The 23,540-nt window shown below is 36.8% G+C and overlaps 1 protein-coding gene across 1 annotated transcript in view; it reads right to left on the bottom strand.

Moving 5' to 3' along the window:
• The window catches only part of LOC309623105 (cadherin-12-like), a 301,450-nt gene that overhangs the window by 12,362 nt on the left and 265,548 nt on the right, over nt 1-23,540 (bottom strand). Inside the window, exon 8 of the mRNA XM_082379619.1 lies at nt 14,701-14,837. Coding sequence (XP_082235745.1) covers nt 14,701-14,837 — 137 coding nt within the window. The remainder of the gene's footprint in view (nt 1-14,700; nt 14,838-23,540) is intronic.

Here is a 23,540-nt window from a genome sequence, read left to right as displayed (position 1 = left end):
ACTAACACAACATTGTTAATCAAATATACTCCAGTAAAAACATTTTTTTTTTAATTATAATAAAAAGAGATGAATACTGGCGCTATCAATGTCACGCTGTCAGAGCACCAGCAGTGCACTATACCAGTATTTATCCCTGAAAATCAACACCAAAGTTAAGGTCAAACATTTAGCTGGTATTTCATCACAAGTGTAGCCATCATACCAGGGTTAGTTCACAGGATCAATCTTCACTAATAGTGATATTTTTCACTGGATAAAACATATGCTTTTCTATGTTGTGTCTATAACTTTATTGGGTAGTATCATCTACATATTTAAATAACTCTCTCAAAATGATTCCTCCAAAAAAGGATGATAAACTCCAAGAATGGAGAGACTGCTTTGCATAGACGAAAATTAAAATAAATTTAAGGAAGTAGAAATAAGAGAGAGATTGTGGAAAACTATGACGCACCCTGAAATTACTTGCTGGTGATAAGAAAGGAAAGAATAAACAGCCTTTCCTTCTTGAAGTACCAAAAAAATTAGTTTGAAAAATTATCTCTGCCAAAATTCCATCACAATTTTTAGCCCCAGCTTGTGATATATTACCGGCCTCTCTGTCATTTGCTGAAGAAAACCAGAAATAATTAAACTAATAAGGCATAACATAATGCACATCTTTCAACTTATTTATTTTACCTAATGAAGTTTTACAGATGGATAAAGTGCCCCCAATTGTCGAAGGATCTTGTCCAAAGTCACACATCTAGAGGGATGGGGAGTTAATATTCAAACCCAGGACTATGGAAATCCAAATATTATGTTCATTCCACCAGACCTTTTTAAATGATTGGTTATTGTGTTAGATTCTTCATCTGCAGTGCCACTGAAGATTCATAATGTTAGTATTCTTATAGATCTCTATCTGGATGCTTTTAAAGAATGCATACAAATCTCACCACATGACTGATTCTGACAAGCCTACAATATTCTGCTGTGCTAAAATTTATCTAAAAAAAAAAAAAAGCACCATCAGCCGTAGCTTAAGAAATGTTCACATATTCATATATGACACAGTGAAATCCAACATTGTGTACCAGTGCAGGCACAGATAACATAAAGGGAAGAGAAATGGTATATTTTGTAATATGGGTTGTGTTTATAGAAGGTGTATTGGTAATCTTGGAGAAGGATGCAAAAAATATCTATTTATTCAAAAATTAATATTGGTTACATGGCATTATCTTATCTGGTAGAAAAGGTCTGGTTCAGTTTTTACAAGTTATTTAATCTTTCTGCAGCTCGTGGTATTAATAGGTGCTAATTCATAAGTTTTTAAGTTTGTTGTATTAAATGAGTGTTCTACAGAATGTTAGATTAGTTTTGGTAAATTATCATTACTCTTATCACCAACTGTCATTTGTGGAGATGATCTAGCTCATCTTCTGTTATTGTTATTAAGTATTCATATATCATAAAATACAGATAAAATCAACAGTTTGGTTAAATTAGGTTCACTTTCCTAAACAAACTGTAAATTATCAAAAACTACAGCAAAATCAATGCCTAATACTTCATAATACTTACAATGTACCCATATTCTAAGACACATTTCACAAGTAAGCTCATTTAGGTTTCACAGGCACCTCTAATATAGAGACCATTATTATCCCTTATTGTAGGGGCTTCCCTGGTAGCACAGTGGTTGAGAATCTGCCTGCCAATGCAGGGGACACGGGTTCGAGCCCTGGTCTGGGAAGATCCCACATGCCGCGGAGCAACTAGGCCCATGAGCCACAATTACTGAGCCTGCGCGTCTGGAGCCTGTGCTCCGCAACAAGAGAGGCCGCGATAGTGAGAGGCCCGCGCACCGCGATGAAGAGCGGCCCCCGCTCGCCGCAACTAGAGAAAGCCCTCGCACAGAAACGAAGACCCAACACAGCCAAAAATAAATAAATAAATTTATATTATCCCTTATTGTATATGGAACTCTGAAGAACGGAGGGGGAATGTAACTCTTCCAAAAATTCCAAGTTAAAAGTGGTAAGATGGGTTTTGAATCCAAGTGTCCTAGTTTCAAGTCCATGCTCTTAAACTCTAATATATATTAACCTATTCAACTTCTGTACAATGTACAAATCAGCCACTACTTCCTATTTTACTTGGTACATAATTTACAAGTCCCAAGGACATATGAAGAAGAAAGTGTTTTTTTTTCCCTCAGGATTATAGTTTTATTTTAAGTTAGTGTGAGGATGGGGCAAGACTTCTCTCACAATTATGTTTATAGTACAGATTTAATTTTATAATGTATAAATAAGTTATTAATTCAAGCTTATTTTTACCCATGAAAAATTCCCTTTTGGTAGTTTTAAATATAAATCTGCAATATAAATTTGAACATCTGTCCCAATGAGTACTATGGCTCAAAATATGATCAGTATTGTAACATCTTATTATTAAAAGTGTTTCTCAAAGGTGTGCTTTTGGTATTTTAGCTAAGACAAATATTTTGTTGTGTGAGATTTTCCTGTGCACTGTAGGATTTGTAGAAATACTGAATTTTAAATGTCACTAGTCATCACTGTGGAAATTACAAAATAAATGCCCAAACAAGAATAGAGGAAAAACTATAATAACAACAAAGACAAGCTATTCATACTGTCAAAAATGAGTGATGGGTTTATGGGTTTCATTATATAATTCTCTCTTCTACTGCATATTTGTAAAACTTTTTATAGTTAAATGTTTAAAAATGTCACCTTATATTTGTAAATCTGTCTGGGTACATAGTAACATTTCTGTTTGAGAACTACTATACTCAAGTAAGAATTGATCTTTTCCCAAAGTAATATATTTATTAAAGTAATATATATATATATATATAAATGTTTTCATTTATAATTCATTAAATGATGTGAAAAAGTAATGACTTATTTCCTTTCTGACTCATCTAATCTTTGAAACAGCAATGATGAAATTTGTTTAAACTTGATTTGGCATGAGCATTATTATCCGAATCTTTGCCAAATTAGAAACTAGTTATCATTGAATACTTAGAAAGTAAATTCAATTATGAACTTTGTAAATATTAAATAACTAAAATCTTACACAATTAATTGCTGTGTTCTTAGTAGTCAAGCCATTTAAACTCCAATTTTCACTGACCCATGTTGCTTATATTGCATAACTAGCTTATTAATAGTTTTGGGCTCAGATAAAATTATCGATAATTAATTCTATTTTTGTCCCTCATGGCTTCAAGAATGTTTTGTTAGATCTTCTTTCTTTATCCTTGGTGATATCTCAATCAAATCCCATAACTTTTTGAGTCAATTTGAGTTAGAACTGCCTTATTAGTAGTATTTTAAAGTATGGCTTAAACTAAGAAAATAAAAAAGATTAAGGCGAAATTATGAAAATCAATAACAAAGGAGCAGTGAAATACCATAAGTGAAATACATATTATAAAATAATATTATAAATTTATGTCAAAATTTTAGTTAACATAGATGAACTGGACAGATTCCTAGGAAGACATAAATTGTCATAACTGACTGCAAAATTAAAGAGAAAATCTTAATAGACCTAAAACAAGTGGAAAAAATTAAGCTGTAATTAAAAATCTCCCCACCAAGAAAAAGTCATGCCCTCATGGCTTCACTGAGAAAGTCTATCAACTACTTATAGACCACATAATATCAATTCTTTGCAAACCCTCTCAGAAAATAGAGAAAATAGAGGAGAAAACACCAGCTTATTTGTTGTTTCTTAATACCAAAAGTCAATTTAAAACATCAGAAAAAAACCAAAGCATGGACTAATATCACTCATGAAAATAGGTACAAAAATTCCTTAACAAAATATTAGCAAGTTGATGCCAGAAGCTTATTAGAAAACTAATGTATAATGACCAAATAGCATTTATCCTATGGATGAAAGGTTAGTTTAACATCTAATAATAGTCAATGTGATATATCATATTAACAGAAGAAAGAACAAAAAAATCACATAGCCATCTCAATAGACTCAGCATTAGCATTTGACAAAATTTATCCATTCATGATTTTACTAAAAATTCTCAACAAATAATGAATAGAAGGCAACATCTTCAACCTGACATAGTCCATCTATAAGAAAACCATAGCCAGTATCATACTCAATGGTGAAAGACTAAATATTTTCTCTTTAATATTGAGCACATGGCAAGAATGTCTGCTCTGACCACATATTGACCATTGCACTTAAGGGTTTATCCAGTGCAAACAAATAAAAATAAAAATTTAAAAAGTATTCAGATGGAAAAGAAAACGTATTTTTATCAAAAAATGACCAGACCCTGTAGGTAGGAAACCCTAAAGAATCCACAAAACACTTATAGATCAAATCAAGTATATTAAGGCTGTGGGATAAGAGAGCAATATAAAAAATGGCCATTTTATACCTAATATACTAGCAAAGAAGAAACTGACACAGAACTGAGAAAAATTCAATTCACAATAGAATCAAAGATAATAAAATATTTAGGAATAAATTTAGCAAAATAAAGGTAGGACTTATACACTGAAATTCACAAATCATAGGTGAGAGAAATAAAATGGATTGCTGATGGAAAGGATCACTGTCAGAAATACAAAGTTGTATAGTCATTTTGGAAAATACATTGGAATTTTCTTTAAACCTTAAACGTGAACTTATAAGCCAACAACTCCACTCCTAGGTCTCTCCGCAAGAGAATGAAATGAATGGCCACAAAAAGCCTGTCTGCATATGTGCATGGAAATATTATGCGTATAGTCCCAAACTGGGAACAATTCAAATGTCTATCTTTTGGTGAATAGATAAACCGTGGCATATCCATACAATAAAATTCTTCAACAGTAAAAAGGAACAAAACAGTGATACGTGCTACAACAACATGACTGAACCTCAATTATATTATGCTTCATTGATAAGAAAAGAAGACTGACATCACTCCTTACCTGGAGTTTAATTAGCTGCAGAAAGCAAAAAGTTTCAGTGCCTTTGGGTTTCTGAAGTACAAGAGCTATCCGAAGATTCCAGCCCCCAGCTGTCAAGTCTTCCAGACTTCCTGGGGCAGATATTAAGATGAATCCTTTTAGGATTCCTGACCCAGGGCTTCCCTGGTGGCGCAGTAGTTAAGAATCCGCCTGCCAACGCAGGGGACATGGGTTCCAGACTGGGTCTGGGAAGATCTCACATGCTGCGGAGCAACTAAGCCCGTGAGCCGCAACTACTGAGCCTGCGCTCTATAGCCCGCAAGCCACAACTACTGAGCCTGTGTGCCACAACTACTGAAGCCCACGTGCCCTAGAGCCCGTGCTCCACAACAAGAGAAGCCACTACAATGAGAAGCCTGTGCACCGCAACGAAGAGTAGCCCCCACTCGCCACAACTAGAGAAAGCGCGCACGCGGCAACAAAGACCCAACGCAGCCAGAAATAAAAAAAAATAAAATAAATAAATTTATTAAAAAAGAAAAAAAAGAATTCCTGACCCAAAGAAACTCCATTGTAATTTGTTATGCAGCAATAGATAACTAATCCCTGGTGATAAGAAATATTAAAATATATATTAAAAGGAAAGAAGGATTCCAACCATGGGGCTGCAGCTGCGGTGGGCTCCGCGGGGCACATCGCCGTTGTGCCAGGAACAGCATTCATTGCCAGGGGCCACGCAGGAACTTTGCCCCAGGGGCCTGTTGCTGGGGGTGCAGCTCCCACTTGCCTCCAGGTCTGCACTTCCAGCAAGGCTTCTACTTCCAAGGAGACTGATGCAGCTATCAGCTCCCACAGTCCCCAGGCCTCCTGGAATGGCGTCACCGCCCTTTGGAACCACATGTCACCCTGTCCTGACTCACAGGGCCTCTGAGCCCGCCTACCTGCCCTCTGTGGCTGTGGGTTGGGACTGGGTTGGGGTCTTCTGGGACAGGGAGCCTGGCCTGGGGGGACTGACTAGCAAGTCCAAGGAGGTTGCTGGCACTTTCTGGAAGTCCCTTTCCCCATCATCGGCAGATGGAGATCACAGCTACTCCCAGGAGTCTCAGCCCAAGTCAGCCCCTGCCTGGGAGCTCCTGACCCCACTTCAAAGCCTGGACCTTGAGAGGGAGCAGGACAGCCGGGGCGTTGTCGGTGGCATCTGCATGGACAAGGTGCGGTCAAGACAGAGGCCGCGTGGGTCTTCGACATCCTGCTCCCCTGCACACAGGCCCACTGCCTGGGGTGCTGGTGCCTTAGCAGAAGGGCTGACAGGTCTTCCCTCTGGACTTCATTAAGCCTGTTCCAGCGTCCAGTCCATTCCAGCTACATCATACCCCACATATACCGGGTGAGCACAGAGGCTGAGAAGAGGCAACTTACCAGGAACTCCAAGACCCAAATCAGCAGGATGGGATGCTTATCAAGCTACTCACAATTTATTCATTAACTATGTACATATCTATGTGTTCCAGAGAGTATAATAAACCATAGGCATCAAAGAGGTGTAAGATAAAGTCCCTGATACTAAGAAGTTCACACCTGAGAGGATCCCTATACAAATAGATGAAATACAATATAGTCCATGATGTCAGTAAAATAACATTTTCAATGTAAAAATATTTCTTCTTTTTGAATTCCAATTTTGATATGTGATACTAAAATTTTCTGTACATATCTAAAATATAATTTTTATCCAAATTTCAACCATTAGGTGAGAAGCTCATCAAGTGGTTTTAATTTCTGGAGAAAAATCAGATACTAATTAAGGAGAAAAAAAAAAAGCCTGACATCGTTTTGTATGTGATTTTGATAGAGCAATTTTACTGGTTTAAACTACTCCTAAATAGTTTGATTATGATAGTGTACCCATAAGCAGTTGAAAGTTTAAAATAAAATATAAACTATAACAACAAACTTGGATTCTATTATATTTACACATCATATAATAGTGAGAAAAATGGTATCATTTCTAAATTAAGTCCATGAGTATAGTGGTGTTAATGATTATTATTTCCATGTATACAACACATTGAAGGCTTTATGAAATGGTTGAATATTTATAAGTGATTCTTTCTTCAAAGTATGTATTACTTTTCTGTATTACAAGTACTAGTAAAATGTTGCCAATACTAGTATAAATCAAAGTTACCTTTCTTTGAGAATACAAAATATTGATAGTTTCATATAGTTATTCAGGGAAAAAAAAAAAGGGAAATATTAAATGGTAGATAAACTACCTAGTCTCATACATGCAAAGTAATGTATTCATGAAGTGTAAGAGAAAGGCAATTATTTGAGAAAAAATAGGAAAAAATAATGGCTTCAATCCAGAATTGAAACCAATGGTTTTATTTAGTCCTCAGAAGTCAACTACACTCTCTGAGTATGTACATGTCTTCATAGCAACATTAAGCTGTTTTATTTCCACAAATCCATGCTAATATTTAGAGAATTTAGCACACTGGTTCCAACATCAGTATCCATTAGATGACCTGTATCTTGTTTAAAATGGAGATTTCTTGGCAGTAATCCCAGAAATTCTGATTCAGTTATGTCTTGAATGGGGTCCAGGAATACTGTCCCAGGTGATTCTGATTCAGGTAACGATAAAGAAGTTGAAGAACAGTAGTAAAAAAGAAAGGGCCAACCGGCATGCCTATTCTCAGTACATGTGCAGATGACTTACAGTGCCCTTTTGAAAAAAGACTGGCCAAATTAGAAAGAAATGTCTACGGCTCAAACACTGCAGAAAATCCAGACTCACCCTTGTCTCTTGATCCTGATGAGGTTAATCTCGGTCACCCAGATGGATACAATGTAACCCAGCCAGTGCAGGTTTACAGGAATGCAGGTCCCTTGCATAACTGCCTTCCAGACTCACCAGATGGGGAAAGTTGGAGAAGTGATATATGTCTCTTTGGACATATGTTGAGCTAGGGACATATAGTAGAAACAGCAGAAATGAGGATGGGCTCAAAAACCCACTTAAAAAACTTTGTAATTTCTCCATGTGGTATTTAAGGTTCTGTTTGATAAGGCCTCAGGCTTCCTTTCTTTTCTTTCTTTCTTAAAAATGGAGATATAATTGACATACAACATTATATTAATTTAGGTGTACAACACAATGATCTGATATTTGTGTCGATCTTGAAATGGTTGCCTGAAGCAGGGGTGCGAGGTGTGCAAAAAGTAAATGTGATCAAAGTGTACAGACTTCCAATTATAAAATAAATAAGTCCTAGGGATGTACTGTACAGTATGGTGACTGTACCTAACAATACTGTATTCTAGATGAGAATAGAGAGGAGATCTCATGCTCCCTTTCTGAATGCATTTTCTTTACCCTTCCCTACACATTCTGGGCACCAATTGTACCACCTTACTTGTAATTTCTCATCTTGACATGAGCTTTAATACCTCTCTGCCTTTGCTTAAGATGTTTCCTCAACCTAGAATACCCTCCTTTCCTCCTTTTCAATATCTTCTTCATCTTTTAAAGACTCAGCTCAAATGATAATTCCTGTGTGACATACTATGCTTATGCCTTCAAAAATAATTATTTTAATTATTTTCTCTCTTACAGCACTTTGTATTTTGGTTGCATACTTATGAATTCAACCAGATTGTTGTCTTTCTCACAAAATTTTCAGGCTTAGTGGTTAAGTAATATGGTCTCTAGACTTTCTTCACTTTTAGAGAGACTCGTCTAGTTGCCAAGAAACACATCAGGTAGGCAACTTTCTAAAATGGCTCCCAAGAATCCCCACTCCCTGATACCCACATGAGTTACCTCCATGTAATTCTTTGCCCTTAAGTGTGGTCTGGATCTAGTGACTTGCTTCTACTAAACAGAATGGGGGATCGGTGATACCACTGATGTCAGAAATGACATCTTATCACTTTTGCAGGGGAGCAGAACTCTTCTTCAACACGATAAACCCAGGGAGTCATCTGACTCCTCCAACGCCTTCTTCTTCCTGTCTTTTTTCTCTGCTGATGCCAAGGCTGAAGCAGCAGCAGGAGCTGCAGACCTGCCCTCCGGAGGTGGGCGCGCTGGCCAGATCGCTGATACCCTGAGCAGTGACTGATGTCTTCAGGGATTTTTCCTTTCAGCTCACTGGTGACCTTGTTGAGCCAGGTTGTCACCCACCTCCTTGATGCCCACACGGTCCAGGATCTTCTTTATGTCCTTGGCACTGGCAAAGGCATTGCCACTAAGGGCAGCCAGCAGGGAGGAGGCCATGCAGTGTAGGTAGGCAAGAATCTTTCCATATACAGGGAAGTTATCAGAAAGGATCCTTCACAATAAAATCATTAGGAACTCCTGTAGCTTGAGTCTTATCTAGTAATTAACACTTATTGGATAGAGATAGCAATCTACCTACCTACAACCCTGGCACACACATAATATTGCACACATATTTCCTTATTCTCATACTTTGAGTCTGTATTTTATTTCTAAAATGCAAATCCACTATAGATTTCTAATAGCTAAGCAGTCCAACGAGCTTAAATGTAGGTGGATAGATAGATAGATAGATAGGTGATAGATAGATGCCAAGGCTAACAATAATTTCAGCTTAATTATATGTACAATGCAAATGTACATAAAATTTTTTACTATAGTTTACTTTAACTATTTATGTATGTAAAAATCACCTTGACTAATTTTACTATTAACTTATTTAAAAATGAAGCATAAGGAGGTGAATATGTGTCCCTGTGAAATTGTGTTTTGGAGTGTGAGTCCTGGGCTCCTGTCTTAGCTTGGTCATCATTTGCTGTGTGACAAATGGAAATAAATCTTAGCCTCTATTTCTTCACTTACAATGTGGACAGTAATAAATTGAGTGAATGTATATAAAGCTACTATAATAGTTTGGTTTACTAATTTATAATATTATCACTTACAATTATTATAGAAACATTAGGTACTTTCTTCTCATTTGGTCTGAGAACACCATTTCATGGCTAACTATTTGGCACACAGGCGGAAGAAACCCTTTAAAAACTTCTACCAAAAAACCTATTTATTTTTGTTTAAATCCTTCATTACTTAATGACCACAGTTTGGTCAGTATAAACCTTTGGCAACTTTCCCTTGGAGGCTATATGAGAGCGCACTTAAGTCTGAAGTCCCTGGAATTCAGCATAATTTGCATAGTTATAACTAACTAAAATAATTTTGGGGGTCAGTTTCTATTCCTAAACTGTCCTTAAGAACAGACTTCAGTCTTAGTTTTAACCCACAACCATTAATACTTTGCATGTATATAATGTTCTATACAATTTATAAAAAATTAGATGAAGTTATGTTGAGCCTAAATTATAGACAATAATCTCAGTTTGATTTTCTGTATATATGAAGATGATACTACTTACATTATGTTGAAGCAAAAAAAGTTAAAGCAAAGTAGCTCTAATGCTACATAACCTTAAAAATTACTCAACAATTTAATCCCAACTCATAATGGTATACTTAAACATAACATTTTCCCCAAATATAGCACGCAGTAAGTCTATCACTGATTTTTGAACTCTTCCACAATAGAAACAATCTATTGCCATCTGGATAATTAACATGACCAAGAAAAGAAGAATTGTCTTTGGTATTATCCATTTATTTTATAATTATATAAAAGTTCTAAGGCTTTAATGTAGTTATCTTTGCCTAATGATATGTGTTATAATAACACCAAAACAAAAAACAAAAAAAAATTAGAAACATTTGCCCATTGGAAGTTTCTGATAATTTGAATGAAGTGATTTTTGGAGGCTTGCGTTTTTTTAATTCTCAAGATTAGTATAAAAACATCAAAGCAATAATGCATAAAATAATTATTAGTAGTCTAATAAAACTATTTGGACCTTGGACTATAGCAACTCTGATTAATGACTGCTTTTTAATTAATTGGAAGTTGTTCAATCATTGTACCATTTCATTGCATCTGAGAGTTTTTATAGAAGGGTCAGGGCCAAAACATATGCTAATTCAATCTGCAGTAAGGTACACTTACACAATTTTGTTCCACTTGGCAGGGCAAGTGTGGGCTATTTATTTCTCAGTCATTCACCATAATGAGAGTTTCCTGCTGAGGCTGGCTAATTTGATCATTGAAAGCAGCCTTATGTATTAAAATATAAATAAAGTTTACTTTCAAACTCTGTGAACTCAAACAAAATATGGCCCACAACAATCTATTCTTATTGCAGAATCTTTAATGACCATGTGATATATACTTAGCCTCTTTCTTTTTCATGCAGGTGTATAGTGTTCATCTCACCAGACTTCCCTGAGGGTTCTAAATTCCACACAGTAGTCTTTGAATAGACAGTGGAATGGACGAGGGGTAGATATTTTAGAAATATTAGCTTGGCAGCCCTTTCACATTGTGTGTATGTATGGATTATGAGTCTAAGTCTCAGTTCTGCATATGTCCAAGTGAGAGCCAACATAACTTATGGGAATCCACACAATGGGGTTTCCTAATTTGGATTTAGGTAAACACTACATCCAGCAGGTCAGAGAGGAGCCAGCATGTGCCCTAATTCTATTAATAATTAACAAAATACAGTTTTCTAAGTTTGAAAAATCTAAGCTTTTAAGGAACAATGACACTCGTTTGCACAGTATGGATGCATACTCCTCTTCCATTTTCCAAGTGGTTGGAGCTCAGGCTCTGACTGCAGGTACCAGACCTGCTATGATGGGTGCCCTCACACCATGATGATGGTTTTGTAGCTATAGTAGCCGCTGGGGAGAAAGAGACCTTTTAGAGTTACAGTACAGGTGAGTGAAGAACTAGCTGCAGACTTTCATCTTGAGTTAAGATACTGGACCTAATACTCCTCCTTCTAAAAATATGCACATGTTTTGCATGTGCATTAATAGAAAGGGTAGGTCGCACAAGATAGTTTTCGAATGAAAAATATTCTATTGTGGACAATATATTTTTGATAAATAGACGTTTTTTGAATAGGCTACCTCTGGTCAGTTATCACTTACTATATCCAAGCCATTGAGAGTGACTATAATATAGTCGATAGAGGTCTTATAACCCATAACTTAGACATCTCATTTTTACTCTATTTGTCAAAGATCTTAGAATACTAAAGTTTATTTTCTAACTATATTATAGTTAAGCTTTCCTCAGTGTTATGGATGAAGGAAATCATTCAAAGTTGAAATAACTGAAAGCATGAAAAGAATGATGAATAACATATGTAACTGTAAGAGGATGTGATATGGGAGAGAAGAAAGGTGTCTAGCATGAAAGGAAACTTCAGGAAAACAAGTTAAAGAGAACTGGGAGACTGGCATTTGGTTCTGTTCTCCTGATAGAATGTCTTCTCAGGCAGCTGACTGGATGATCAGCTCTCAGAGCCTAACAGAGCAAGGAGGGCAGATTTGAAAGGAGACAGCATGACAGAGAAAGCATATGGTAGAGGGGCAGGCTGTAATGTACCTGTTCAGCATGACCAGGATGTGTGAATTTCCTCAGGGTCAAGTGGACAAAACAGAAAGCTGGAGTTGAGCAATCATGCTATTAATTCACCCAAGAAAGCCGTCTGCTACACAAGGGGACCTGGAATTAAGAAGCTGTAAGGTCTACCACTGGGTACCCATATCAAGTTCATGGGCAAATGGGATGCTCAGAGACCCCAATACCAAATAACTCAAAAATCACATGAAGAGAGTTAGTATTTGGGCAGTCCATTTAGCCAGTCAATTTTAATCCTAGAAGCAGTGGCAACCAGGGGAGCACTCTCTGGGGGGCAGATAAGAGAGATTTATGTGAAATAATGCCACTTGCAGCAACATGGATGGATCTAGAGATTATCAAATTAAGTAAACTAAGTCAGAGAGAGAAAGACAAATATGAGATATCACTTATATGTGGGATCTAAAAAAACTATACAAATGAACTTATTTACAAGACAGAAATAGACTCACAGACATAGAAAATAAACTTATGGTTACCAAAGGGGAAAGAGGGTGAAGGGATAAATTAGGAGTTTAGGATTAAAATATACATGCTACTATATATAAAACAGATAACCAACAAGGACCTACTGTATAGCACAGGGAATTATACTCAACATCTTGTAATAACCTACAATGGAAGAGAATGTAAAAAAACGAATATATATTTATACATATACATGTATAATTGAATCATTTTGCTGTACATGTTAAATGATCACAACATTGCAAATCAACTATATCTCAAAAAAAAAATCTTTAAAAGAGAGATTTATGCATTTTTACTTCTCTCTCTCCTTTCTAGTCCAGCTGGAGAATCTTTACCCCCACTACCAAGGAATCAAAGCTCCAACTTATGGTGTCATTGAGTTCTTCAGTTATCTATTGTTGTACAACAACAAATGACCACAAAAATATAGTTGCTTGAAATAATTACAATTTCAGTATTTCTCCCAATTTTGTGCATCAGAATCTGGGCAAGATTTGGCTGAGTATATATTCCATTTCACATGGTAATGACGGAGGTTACATTGTGGTATTCAGCTAGCAAGCAGCCTGGCTAGAGGTTGCAAGATGGTTTTACTTACATATCCAGCGCTCTGGCAGGTATGGTTAGAAGGCTGAGCTGAGCTGGGATTGTCAACCTGACCACCAACATGTGACCTCTCTAGTATGGCAGCCTCAGAGCAGTCGTCTTCTAACATAACAGAGAAGTAGTCCAACAAACAAGACAGAAGCTGCATGTTCTTTTATGCTAAATTTACCTTTAATAATCAGAATAACGTAAAAGTAACGAAATCAGCTAAAGGCATCATTAAGGCCCGGGAATAGGTGTCTGATTATGCATGTTTGGAAGCAGTTGTTGAAGATTAACAAAACTGTTTCCCATGTACACCCACTGAGTTGAGACTGACCCAAAACCCCTCAACAGAAATGTTCACGGTTAGCTTCTCCCTGCACTGAAAGGTGACATTAGCTGTCAGAGTACTTGTACCAGATGCACGAAAGAAAATAGGAGGAAAACAGAATGAAAGATACTCAGAAGGGATTTCCTCAAATCTTTCAAGAGAACCCAAGCAGAAGGACTTGTACGATGCACTTCTGTTACAGACAAGTATGTTGCTAGCCAAGGTCTCCACTCCCACCCTCATCTGTTACCTTTGGAAGTTGTGATAATATCCTGAATTGTCCAGCCAAACACATAAGACCTATAATCACTCTCAGTCTAAAGGATTCTCTTCTGGACCAAGCAGAAACCAACACAAGGAGTAATTGCTAACGATCCTATAGATTCTGAGTGAAGAATTGCACTTGAAGAATTGCACTTAAAACTCCTGTATATTTCACAATGATGTTCATAACAAAATACATTTTAATGAAAGGAGAAAGAAGAGGGGTGAATTTAAAAATGCTGTCTTCAATTTCAGAAAATATTTCAGAAAAGATGATTTCATGTGATGGTTATTTCCTCCTGCAGGGTGGAAAAGGATGAGATCTCACCATGAAATGCACTGCTAGATATTCATGCAGTCCTGCAAACAGGGCTCATTGGCAGCTGTCACAGTTTTTCTGGACTTAATGCTATGAGCAAAAGGAGCAGGTTTCTGAGTTTCCCCAAGAGACCACTTGGCTGTCAGTCCAAAAATGAAAACACCTCAGCAGGGACTCATTTAAGAGTGTGAAATCCAAAGAATTGCAGTATAACATTGATTCCGTCCACGCCATACTTACTAACTTTACTCGCAATTATGGAGAAATTATACTGCGCGGTGCTTTCTCTGTCTAGTAATTCACTAGTAGCGATGGTTCCTTCAGTTGCATCTATTGTAAAGTAGCTGTCTCCATCACTCTTCCAATCTATGAAGTACCTGTATATAAAAAAGAGTAGATGCAAATGTGCAATGATTACACATTAATCATGATGGCAGTCAGGCTAACTTGACACAGTTCCTTATTTTTCTTCCTGTAGCTATTATCTACCTTGCAATAAAGAAGAGTATAAATGACAGCTTCTTTATTGCAAAGTCAGTATGCTCAAGGGAAAACTGGAAATAATGAAAGATTTAGTACTCCTGCTGTTCGTATTATTTTAGGGCCTTGACACCTTGAAAGCTCAGCAGAGACTAAAATTCTAAAGCTGACCATGGATTTCCTTAACCTGCTGAATATTAAAACTTTTTCAAGCAGTGAAAGATTCCTTAATGGTGACTGTGGGAAGAGCTGGGGGTGGGAGAGGCATCTGGAAATAGCTACAAAGAACTGAGGTCAGAACACAGGTAGAGTCTTCGTTTCCATGGACAGAAAAAAAAAACAAAACAAAAACATGTTAGGGAAACTAAGGGGAAAATTTTTAACTGACAATGGGATAATTGTACAGAAATATTTCCCTCAAACACATAAAAAAGGGCCATGGTTGTTTTATTACTCTAAATGTCAGGACAACTTTCTTAAAAAATAAACCAAAAAACAGTGATCTTGGCTAATAATGTCTCTTTATCTTCTGTATTAGCCAACCTTCTTGATAGTAACAGACGTTGCCTTCTTTATGTGAAGCAGCTGGACTATGAAATGCAAGAAAATGAATAAAAGACATATTGCGTTTGTATAAACCTTTATGTAACAGTGGACATATAGAGTGATATATGTAAAATTATTTTCAAACATATTTTCAATCATCATATTAACGGACATTTTGAAATCTTTCCACATGCCAGGTATTGTTCTAAATATTTATATATGTTAACAAATTCCCAGAACAACCTTAAAAAATGAGTATTATTAATCTCCCCATTTTACATATGAGTAACAAAACATATGCTGAAGTTCACAAAGTTAGAAAGTTTTAGAGCTGATATTTGAACCAGGTCATCAATGTTTTCCATATAATTATCATAAGATAGTCTTACCAATTTTAAATGGATCATTTTTAAGTGGAAAAGGGCTCTGCTAATCAAAAGACTGAATGCACAATATGTTTATCACCATTTTTCTGGCCAGGGAATCAAGGTGAAGTCCTTACAAACAGTGGCTGAAACAGATGACATCATAGTAGTCAGCACATCTAAATCCCCAGGCCGTCATGAAAAGTTAGTTAAGAAATGTGTTTCAAACTTGCAAGTTATAATTTTGACAAACTGGTTACCTAAAACTGGAGCAGTTTGCATATCATTTTGGCGCTAGATCAAAACTAGTTTGCCTTTATAGGTGAGATTTATAACTTGTCAATATTTGTTAGTAACTGATAAGATCAGAGTATGAACCAAGGTTTTTATCTGCCTCTGATATTTCTGTTGTTGATTTATGATAATGCATGCCTTATGAGTTCGATGTAACATGTTATCTCATAGAAATGCTCTCAAAAATTATAAATGAACTTAAGGCACATTTAAAACTCAAGGAGTACAAGATATAATGAGCTTAATTCGCTCTATTGCCTGATGTCCTTTTCTGAACAAAAAAGCATCTTCTCACAATACCCCTTTTCAGCACCTTTATTCAACTTGAGCACATGCCTAATTTAAGAAGCAAATTGTTACTGAACCTTCTTCGTGACTATAGCATTTCTAAAGAATTGTTGGTGTAGACTAACAATGGTTGGTGTTTAATTGTAGCATTCACTAAATATTTGCGGAGTGCCCACTATGCACTAGACATTGTACTAGGGTTGAAACACATAAAAAGTAGTAAAGTAAGATGCCCACTGATAAAGAGTCTAGTTGGGGGAACACAGATAAACAGATGATTTTTATGCCTGGTAGAAAGACAGAAAAAACACTACAGGAGTGCAAAGAAAAGATGTCTATGCCTGGTTCAACACCTATTGATTCAGGCAAACCTTCCTGCACACGGTGTTTGGCTGACATTAGAAGGCTATAAAGGAATTATTCACGAGAAGAGAGAGGCAGACAAAGTGAGGAGAGGAGGAAAGGTATTTCAGGAAGCTGCAACAGCAGTAGCAAAACCGTAGAGTTTGTGTGGGAAACTATAAGCTGTTGGGAAATATGGGAAAATATCTGAAAGGCACAATAACATGAAAAAAGATAAGTGATTTAGGTCAAGGAGGGTCTCGTAAATTCTATTAAGGAGGTGGGACATGATCTTGTGGGTAATGAACACTTCGAAAGGTGTAATTAGGGTATATGTTAAGAGTTCATCACTTTTAAGGCACAGGGTAGATGTATTTGAAGGGGACAAGGCTGTAAGCATTTCCTGTAGACCAGAATCTTGCCAAGAGACAAAGATAAGAGGCTGGGAAGATATTTGATTCAATGGGTTGTGAGTAGTTGAAATAATTAGGGCTATGCAGGCTGAAGGAAAGAAGACATAAAACATGCTAGCCGCCTTTAATTTGATCAGGACACTCATGTGAAGCAGGTGTTAGATTTACTTGTTATGTTTCAGTGGGATACAGATAGGACAGGAAAATGGAATCCATAGAAATTAAGATTTTGGATAAGTATATCAAAGACTTTTTGATGTCAGAGCTGCACAGGGTCATAACGGGTTTCCTCAGAAAACCATAAGCACCAGGAGTAGTCAAATATTGACGTCGAAATATTTGGTGCAGATGTGGTAGAACAAATTTATGCGTGATTGGAGAGTCTGAATGTACCTTGCAAGGCTGAGATTCTATTACTATTTTCCATATAGAATGAAATCTATTTCTCTTACTTTGCATGGAACATAATACTTTTTTTTTTTTAATCAGTCATCAATTTTATACTCATCACTGTATACATGTCAATCCCAATCGCCCAATTCAGCACACCACCATCCCTACCCCACCGCAGTTTTCCCCCCTTGGTGTCCATACGTTTGTTCTCTACATCTGTGTCTCAACTTCTGCCCTGCAAACCGGCTCATCTGTACCATTTTTCTAGGTTCCACATACATGCATTAATATACGATATTTGTATAATACAAATATGTATAATACATAATACTTTCTAATTTTTGTTTCCTACTAGTACTCTGTTCTAACCTTAACATATCCTACTCTGAGCTCTGCAATAAAGCCTCACTTTTCAAACATACGCTTACTTTTTTCCTAAGCCTTATTTTTAATAATAGCTTCATTCACATACTATACAATTTCCCAATTTAAAATGAACAATTCAATCATTTTCATATATTCAAGTTGTGCAGTAGGTGGTAGGTTTTAAAACATTTTAAACTTATTAGTTCAAAACTTTTTCCTGTAATTCATTAATTGGGATAAGCTCCAATTATCTGGAAATTTCACTTCTATAGGATAAAAATTGTGAGGGTGCAAGGTTTCTGGATTTCTCCTCTGCTACTTTCTTTCCCATGAAGTGTATATTTTCTAGTGGAATGTTAATTCTTTTAATAATGTTATACCACATTTTTGAGTTATTTTCTTATTATCTGCTCTAGATGTTACCATATGCAGCTTAACTTAGATTCAAATTTATATTAACGTAATTCTAATAAAATATAGAAATGTTACTCCTAGGTAGCCATGTGCTATTATATATCTATACATATATGTAATACATATATTGTTATCTATAGTACACTGATACAGTAAAACATACAATAAAACATTGTTAATTAGTACTTTTATTATTTTATGTCTCTTAAAACTGAAAAAAATAAAGGAACATATTTTGGGAAGAGCTAAAGTTCTCCAATCCTACGGGCTCTCTTACCCTGGGAAATTCTCTGCATCCCTGCTGCCGGCGGCGTGATGGTCTTCTCATTTTGACTCTCTGGGAGTGGAACAAGCAACATGAGACAAGTGATTGGGCTGCATATTATCAGCCTGCCTGCGGTAGGGCCTCTGCCCTGTGAGAGGAGTGGAGCGAGTGGAGGAAACAAACTGCCAATCTCAACCACACTCACCAGGCCGCTTCTGAAAACTCAAGAGTTGGAGAAGATGAGAAACGCTGGCATCCTGCCCCTCCTGGTAAGATACTATATCCCATGATTGAGAGCTGAGGAGAGAGGAGCCCTGTTTCCTCAGCCATTCCATGCAGAGTCCAGAGAGAATTCTCTATCAGGCTGAGCTGGGAGATGGGAGTGGAAGGGAAGAAACAGGTCTGGGGTCAAGTGCCACAGTCTCTGGATGTTCTTATCGTGTTTTAATAGATCTTCTTGAATAAATGTTTCTTCATTTGCTATATGCTCTTAGGAAATTTTCCAGAGACCATATATGATTGTAATTTTTAAAAAATAATTTTCACCGTTTATGCTGTTTCACTGGGAGCATGTCTGCAGAGCTTCTCACGCTGCCATTCCTTAAGTAGAACCTCCATCAGTTTTTGGAATTCCTTTCTTCTTTTCTCATTTACTCCAATTAAACTGCATGATATTATTTAAAGCTCTTCTGCACGTATTTGCATTGTTGCAAATCTCTGCAATGAATAGGTCCTTTTCTGATGCTCCTAGCACTCAATTGTTTTGCAGATTTTGGCAAACATAAGACAGATTATATACATTTTGTGCCTGTGATTGTCTTCCTTACTCAAGGCCCTTTAAATTATTTGAGGCCACTTTATTCATCTCTGTGTTGCCAGGGACCTGGGATGTTATTTGCACATAGCATCTGCAACTTAAACACTATATTGAATCAATGCACAGATCCTATTCTTACTACCTATATAATAGTTAAATATTTCTACTTCAAACCCTATTTAGGGTTTTAGGAATGTCTTATTTAGGACAACACAATCTTTCTGGTTTGCTGAGGACTTTCTCAGTACTAGTGCTGAATATCCTGGGATCCTAAAAACTCCTTGGTCCCAGAAAAAACTGGGACAATTGATCACTTTACTTCTAGTTAATTCTTACAGCATATTTTACAGTTTAGAAAGCTGAGTCAAACAGAATCTATGTACAATGAACCATTACACACCCACAGTTCATTTTAAATTTAGGTCTATCTGGTAATGTGTTTAAAAATTCAAGAACTTACTTATTGCATACATAAAATAATGTGCCTATCTCTGTTTTACCTTTCTATCTATCTATCAACCAAAATCCAATATCTTAGAAGGTGAGTAAGCAAATTTCATTTATTTAGTCATTTCAGTCTAACACTGACATACAGAGTTTGCATTCCATAAATCAACCACCCCTGAGAGGCAAAGAAATAGGTATAGAATTAAGAACATGAACTTTTTGGAGAAACAACTAGGGTGATATACTGGTTCCTTCACTTACCTTGTGCAGTTAGGTTAGGAATCTTTCTCCCTAATGCCTGTTCTCCTTGTCTTCTGTAAAATTTGGGAAAATAATACCTACCTAGCAATATAAAAGTAAATGTGGTATAGACAAAATGAGATAAGATATATGTACCTAGGTATGGAATCATTCATGTGGGGTGTGTACATGTATGTACGTGTGTGTACATATCCTTACCTCCCTCTCTCTTTCCACATTATTATTTTGTGTTATTTTTCAATTTAAAAAAAACCTCTTCCTATCACACAAATGTATGCTTTGTTCTAGAACAAAGTTGTCACATATGTAGCCTTCAAATTTAAAACACCTGAACTACGAAGCCCCCCAACCCCAAACACCTGAAGTACAAACCATGGGCACAATAGCCAGGCCTTATTTCTTACAATGGTGCTTTGGTTCTCATTCACTATTTTCTGGCATCTAGTTTTTATCTCCATCACCTTGTGATGTTTGATACCCCTTCCTCTGGATGTTATCCTCTTAGAAAGCTTACTGCCTTCTTAGCTGAACATTTTCTACTCAGTAAAACATCTTCAGCATCTTCCCATAGCCGGTTAGACTCTTAACACTAGGTCCTGGCATTTTCCTAAGGTCCTACCTTTGTGTTACTGGCCGATCCCTGTGCCTGACTGAATGATAAACATTGGACAATAGCCATTTTCTACTGTGGTATTTTGCCCGCTATAGCAATTAGGAGACATAGATAAGATGTGGCCATCAATGAACTGGCAATGAAAACACTCCTACATTTCCTGGATATTTTCAGAGAAGACATGACCCGGTTATAAAGTGTCTAGATCAGTTTCAGGAGAATCACCGTCCCAGAGTTAGCCATGACTGGTTTACTTTGGGTTTACTACAGTCCACATTCAATCTAAGGGTAGACTGATATCTTAATTGCAACTAATCACATAACGAAGCACGACCCTATGAGGATTTCCCAAGATAGACTCCCACCCATGTCCTCCAGCTGCCTTTTGTCTGGAGAAACACTTTACTCAAAGAATAAATTTAATTAGAGAAGTGAGAAAATACAGAAAGAAAGGAAAACAGTCAAGCAAGACAAAGTAATAATAATACTTTGGTTATTAAACAAAGTCAAGGATATTCTGAGCCATGTCCTTTAAGCTGTTTTGCAGAGACTGAAACCCCCAGCAGGTGGAAGAAATTAACTGCATGCTGCCCACAAGCACGTAGACCCCAGACTGGTTGGAACCAGAGGGTTGATGATGCTGACTCCCGATTACGTCACCACCAACCAATCAGAAAAACGTCCAAGAGCTAATCACACACCCCGCAACCCCATTCCCTCACCCTGTCTATAAAAACCCTTCCCCTGAAAGCCTTCCGGGAGTTTGGGTCTTTTAAGCACTGGTTGCCCTGTACTCCTTGCTTGGCTCCCTGCAATAAAGCTATTCTTTTCTACTTCACCCAAAAATCTGTCTTGGAGATTCAATTTGGTGCTGGTGTACAGAGGCCGGGTTTCAGCAAAAATCACAATATAATATAAACTGTCTAATTTGGCCCAACTCACCAGTTTAAATGAGTAAAACTTTTAGGTACATATTGTGTTTGAGTCATGTTATACTTACTTGGTGAGTAGATGAAATTCAAATTTAAAAAAGATGCTTAGGATAGATATATGATACAAATCTATAGTTTATAGAAGTATGCACAGGGACTGCTGATAAGAAACCTGTTTTAACAATTCAATGGAAATCAAAAATTAATGCATTAACTTAATCTGTGCAGACCACTCGACAGAGAACAATTTTATTATTTTTCTGAAAATGAGTTTTCAGAAATGCCTTAAAGTTTTGTTCTCTTCATTAGGTAAACACTCCCCTTAAAATTGTTTCTTTTAATTTGCCTAATAGCTTTCTCACAGTTAATGGAAAAACCATCTTTGACCCTGTCCCAATTCTCAAACACATTTTGTAAAAAAAGTACTTGATGATACAGAGTACTTTAAAAGTATTACATCTCGGGCTTCCCTGGTGGCGCAGTGGTTGAGAATCTGCCTGGGGACGCGAGTTCCAGCCCTGGTCTGGGCGGATCCCACATGCCGCGGAGCAACTAGGCCCGTGAGCCACAACTACTGAGCCTGCGCGTCTGGAGCCTGTGCTCCGCAACAAGAGAGGCCGCGATAGTGAGAGGCCCGCGCACCGCGATGAAGAGTGGCCCCTGCTTGCCACAACTAGAGAAAGCCCTCGCACAGAAACGAGGACCCAACACAGCCAAAAATAAAAAAATAAATAAAATTTAAAAAGTATTACATCTCACTTTTTAAGCAATAAAGATGTTAAGAGTAATGACTCAGGTCAAGGTAGGAAATATTTTGTCCAGGTACTAATAATAGATCAAAATCTCTTTACTCTTCACTCTTTGCTAACGTTTGTTTTTTAAATTTTTTTTTGGTCTGGTGGCAGATAGCTAAATGAAAATAAATTCAGTTCAATTTATTTCTATAAACACTTTACTAAGAATTTAAGCCACATACAACACTTAGATTGTAATTGCTTCATCAACACTGCAATTAAATTGTTTTCTGAGGAATCCCAATATGTTTCTCTCAAACTTCCTTAAATAGTAGTTGCTAATTTCCTACTAGTTCCTTTTAGGTTTTTGGGGTTTTTTTTCCTAATCCTCCTCCTCATTCTTATTTTCCTGATTGCAGATTACATCTTAGTTTAGATAGCTCCCCTTGTTTGGTTTAAATGTTTGATGAGAAGTTAAACACTAGATCAAATTATTAAATTAATAAAGGCAGAACTGTCATAATAGGCATAATAAAGGCATATTCTGTCCTTAAATTCTATTTGGAAGCACGTGATACGAATAAAATAGCTCTCTAAAGAAAAAGAAATACACTATAATCTACATAGTATTAAAATCATAGCTGTTATACTTTTCCTCAATGTTGCTTACACTTTCCTCATTCTGGGAGTCTTTTTTTAGTTATTTTTTAATAGTCATATGTGGTCTGCTGACTGTGCACGATCCTCGTCTGCCCCCAAAGCTTTACACCTGGCCTTTGGTTTATTTTTCGGAGACCTCAAAGCAGCTTCCTCTAATGGAAAGAAAATAAAGTTTAGGCAAATATTGATTAAATATGGGCTCTGCACAGGGAGATCAGCTCGGTGCTTTGTGACCACCTAGAGGGGTGGGGTAGGGAGGGTGCGAGGGAGGGAGATGCAAGAGGGAAGAGATATGGGGACATATGTATATGTATAACTGATTCACTTTGTTATAAAGCAGAAAATGACACACCATTGTAAAGCAATTATACTCTAATAACAATGTTAAAAATATATATACATATATTTAAAAAAATGGGCTCTGCACTTAAGAGCTTAGATAGCAAGCAT

This window comes from Balaenoptera borealis, assembly GCF_965194805.1.
Source record: "Balaenoptera borealis genome assembly, chromosome: 2".
NCBI lineage: Eukaryota > Metazoa > Chordata > Mammalia > Artiodactyla > Balaenopteridae > Balaenoptera > Balaenoptera borealis.
This window is presented reverse-complemented; position numbering and strand designations above follow the sequence as displayed.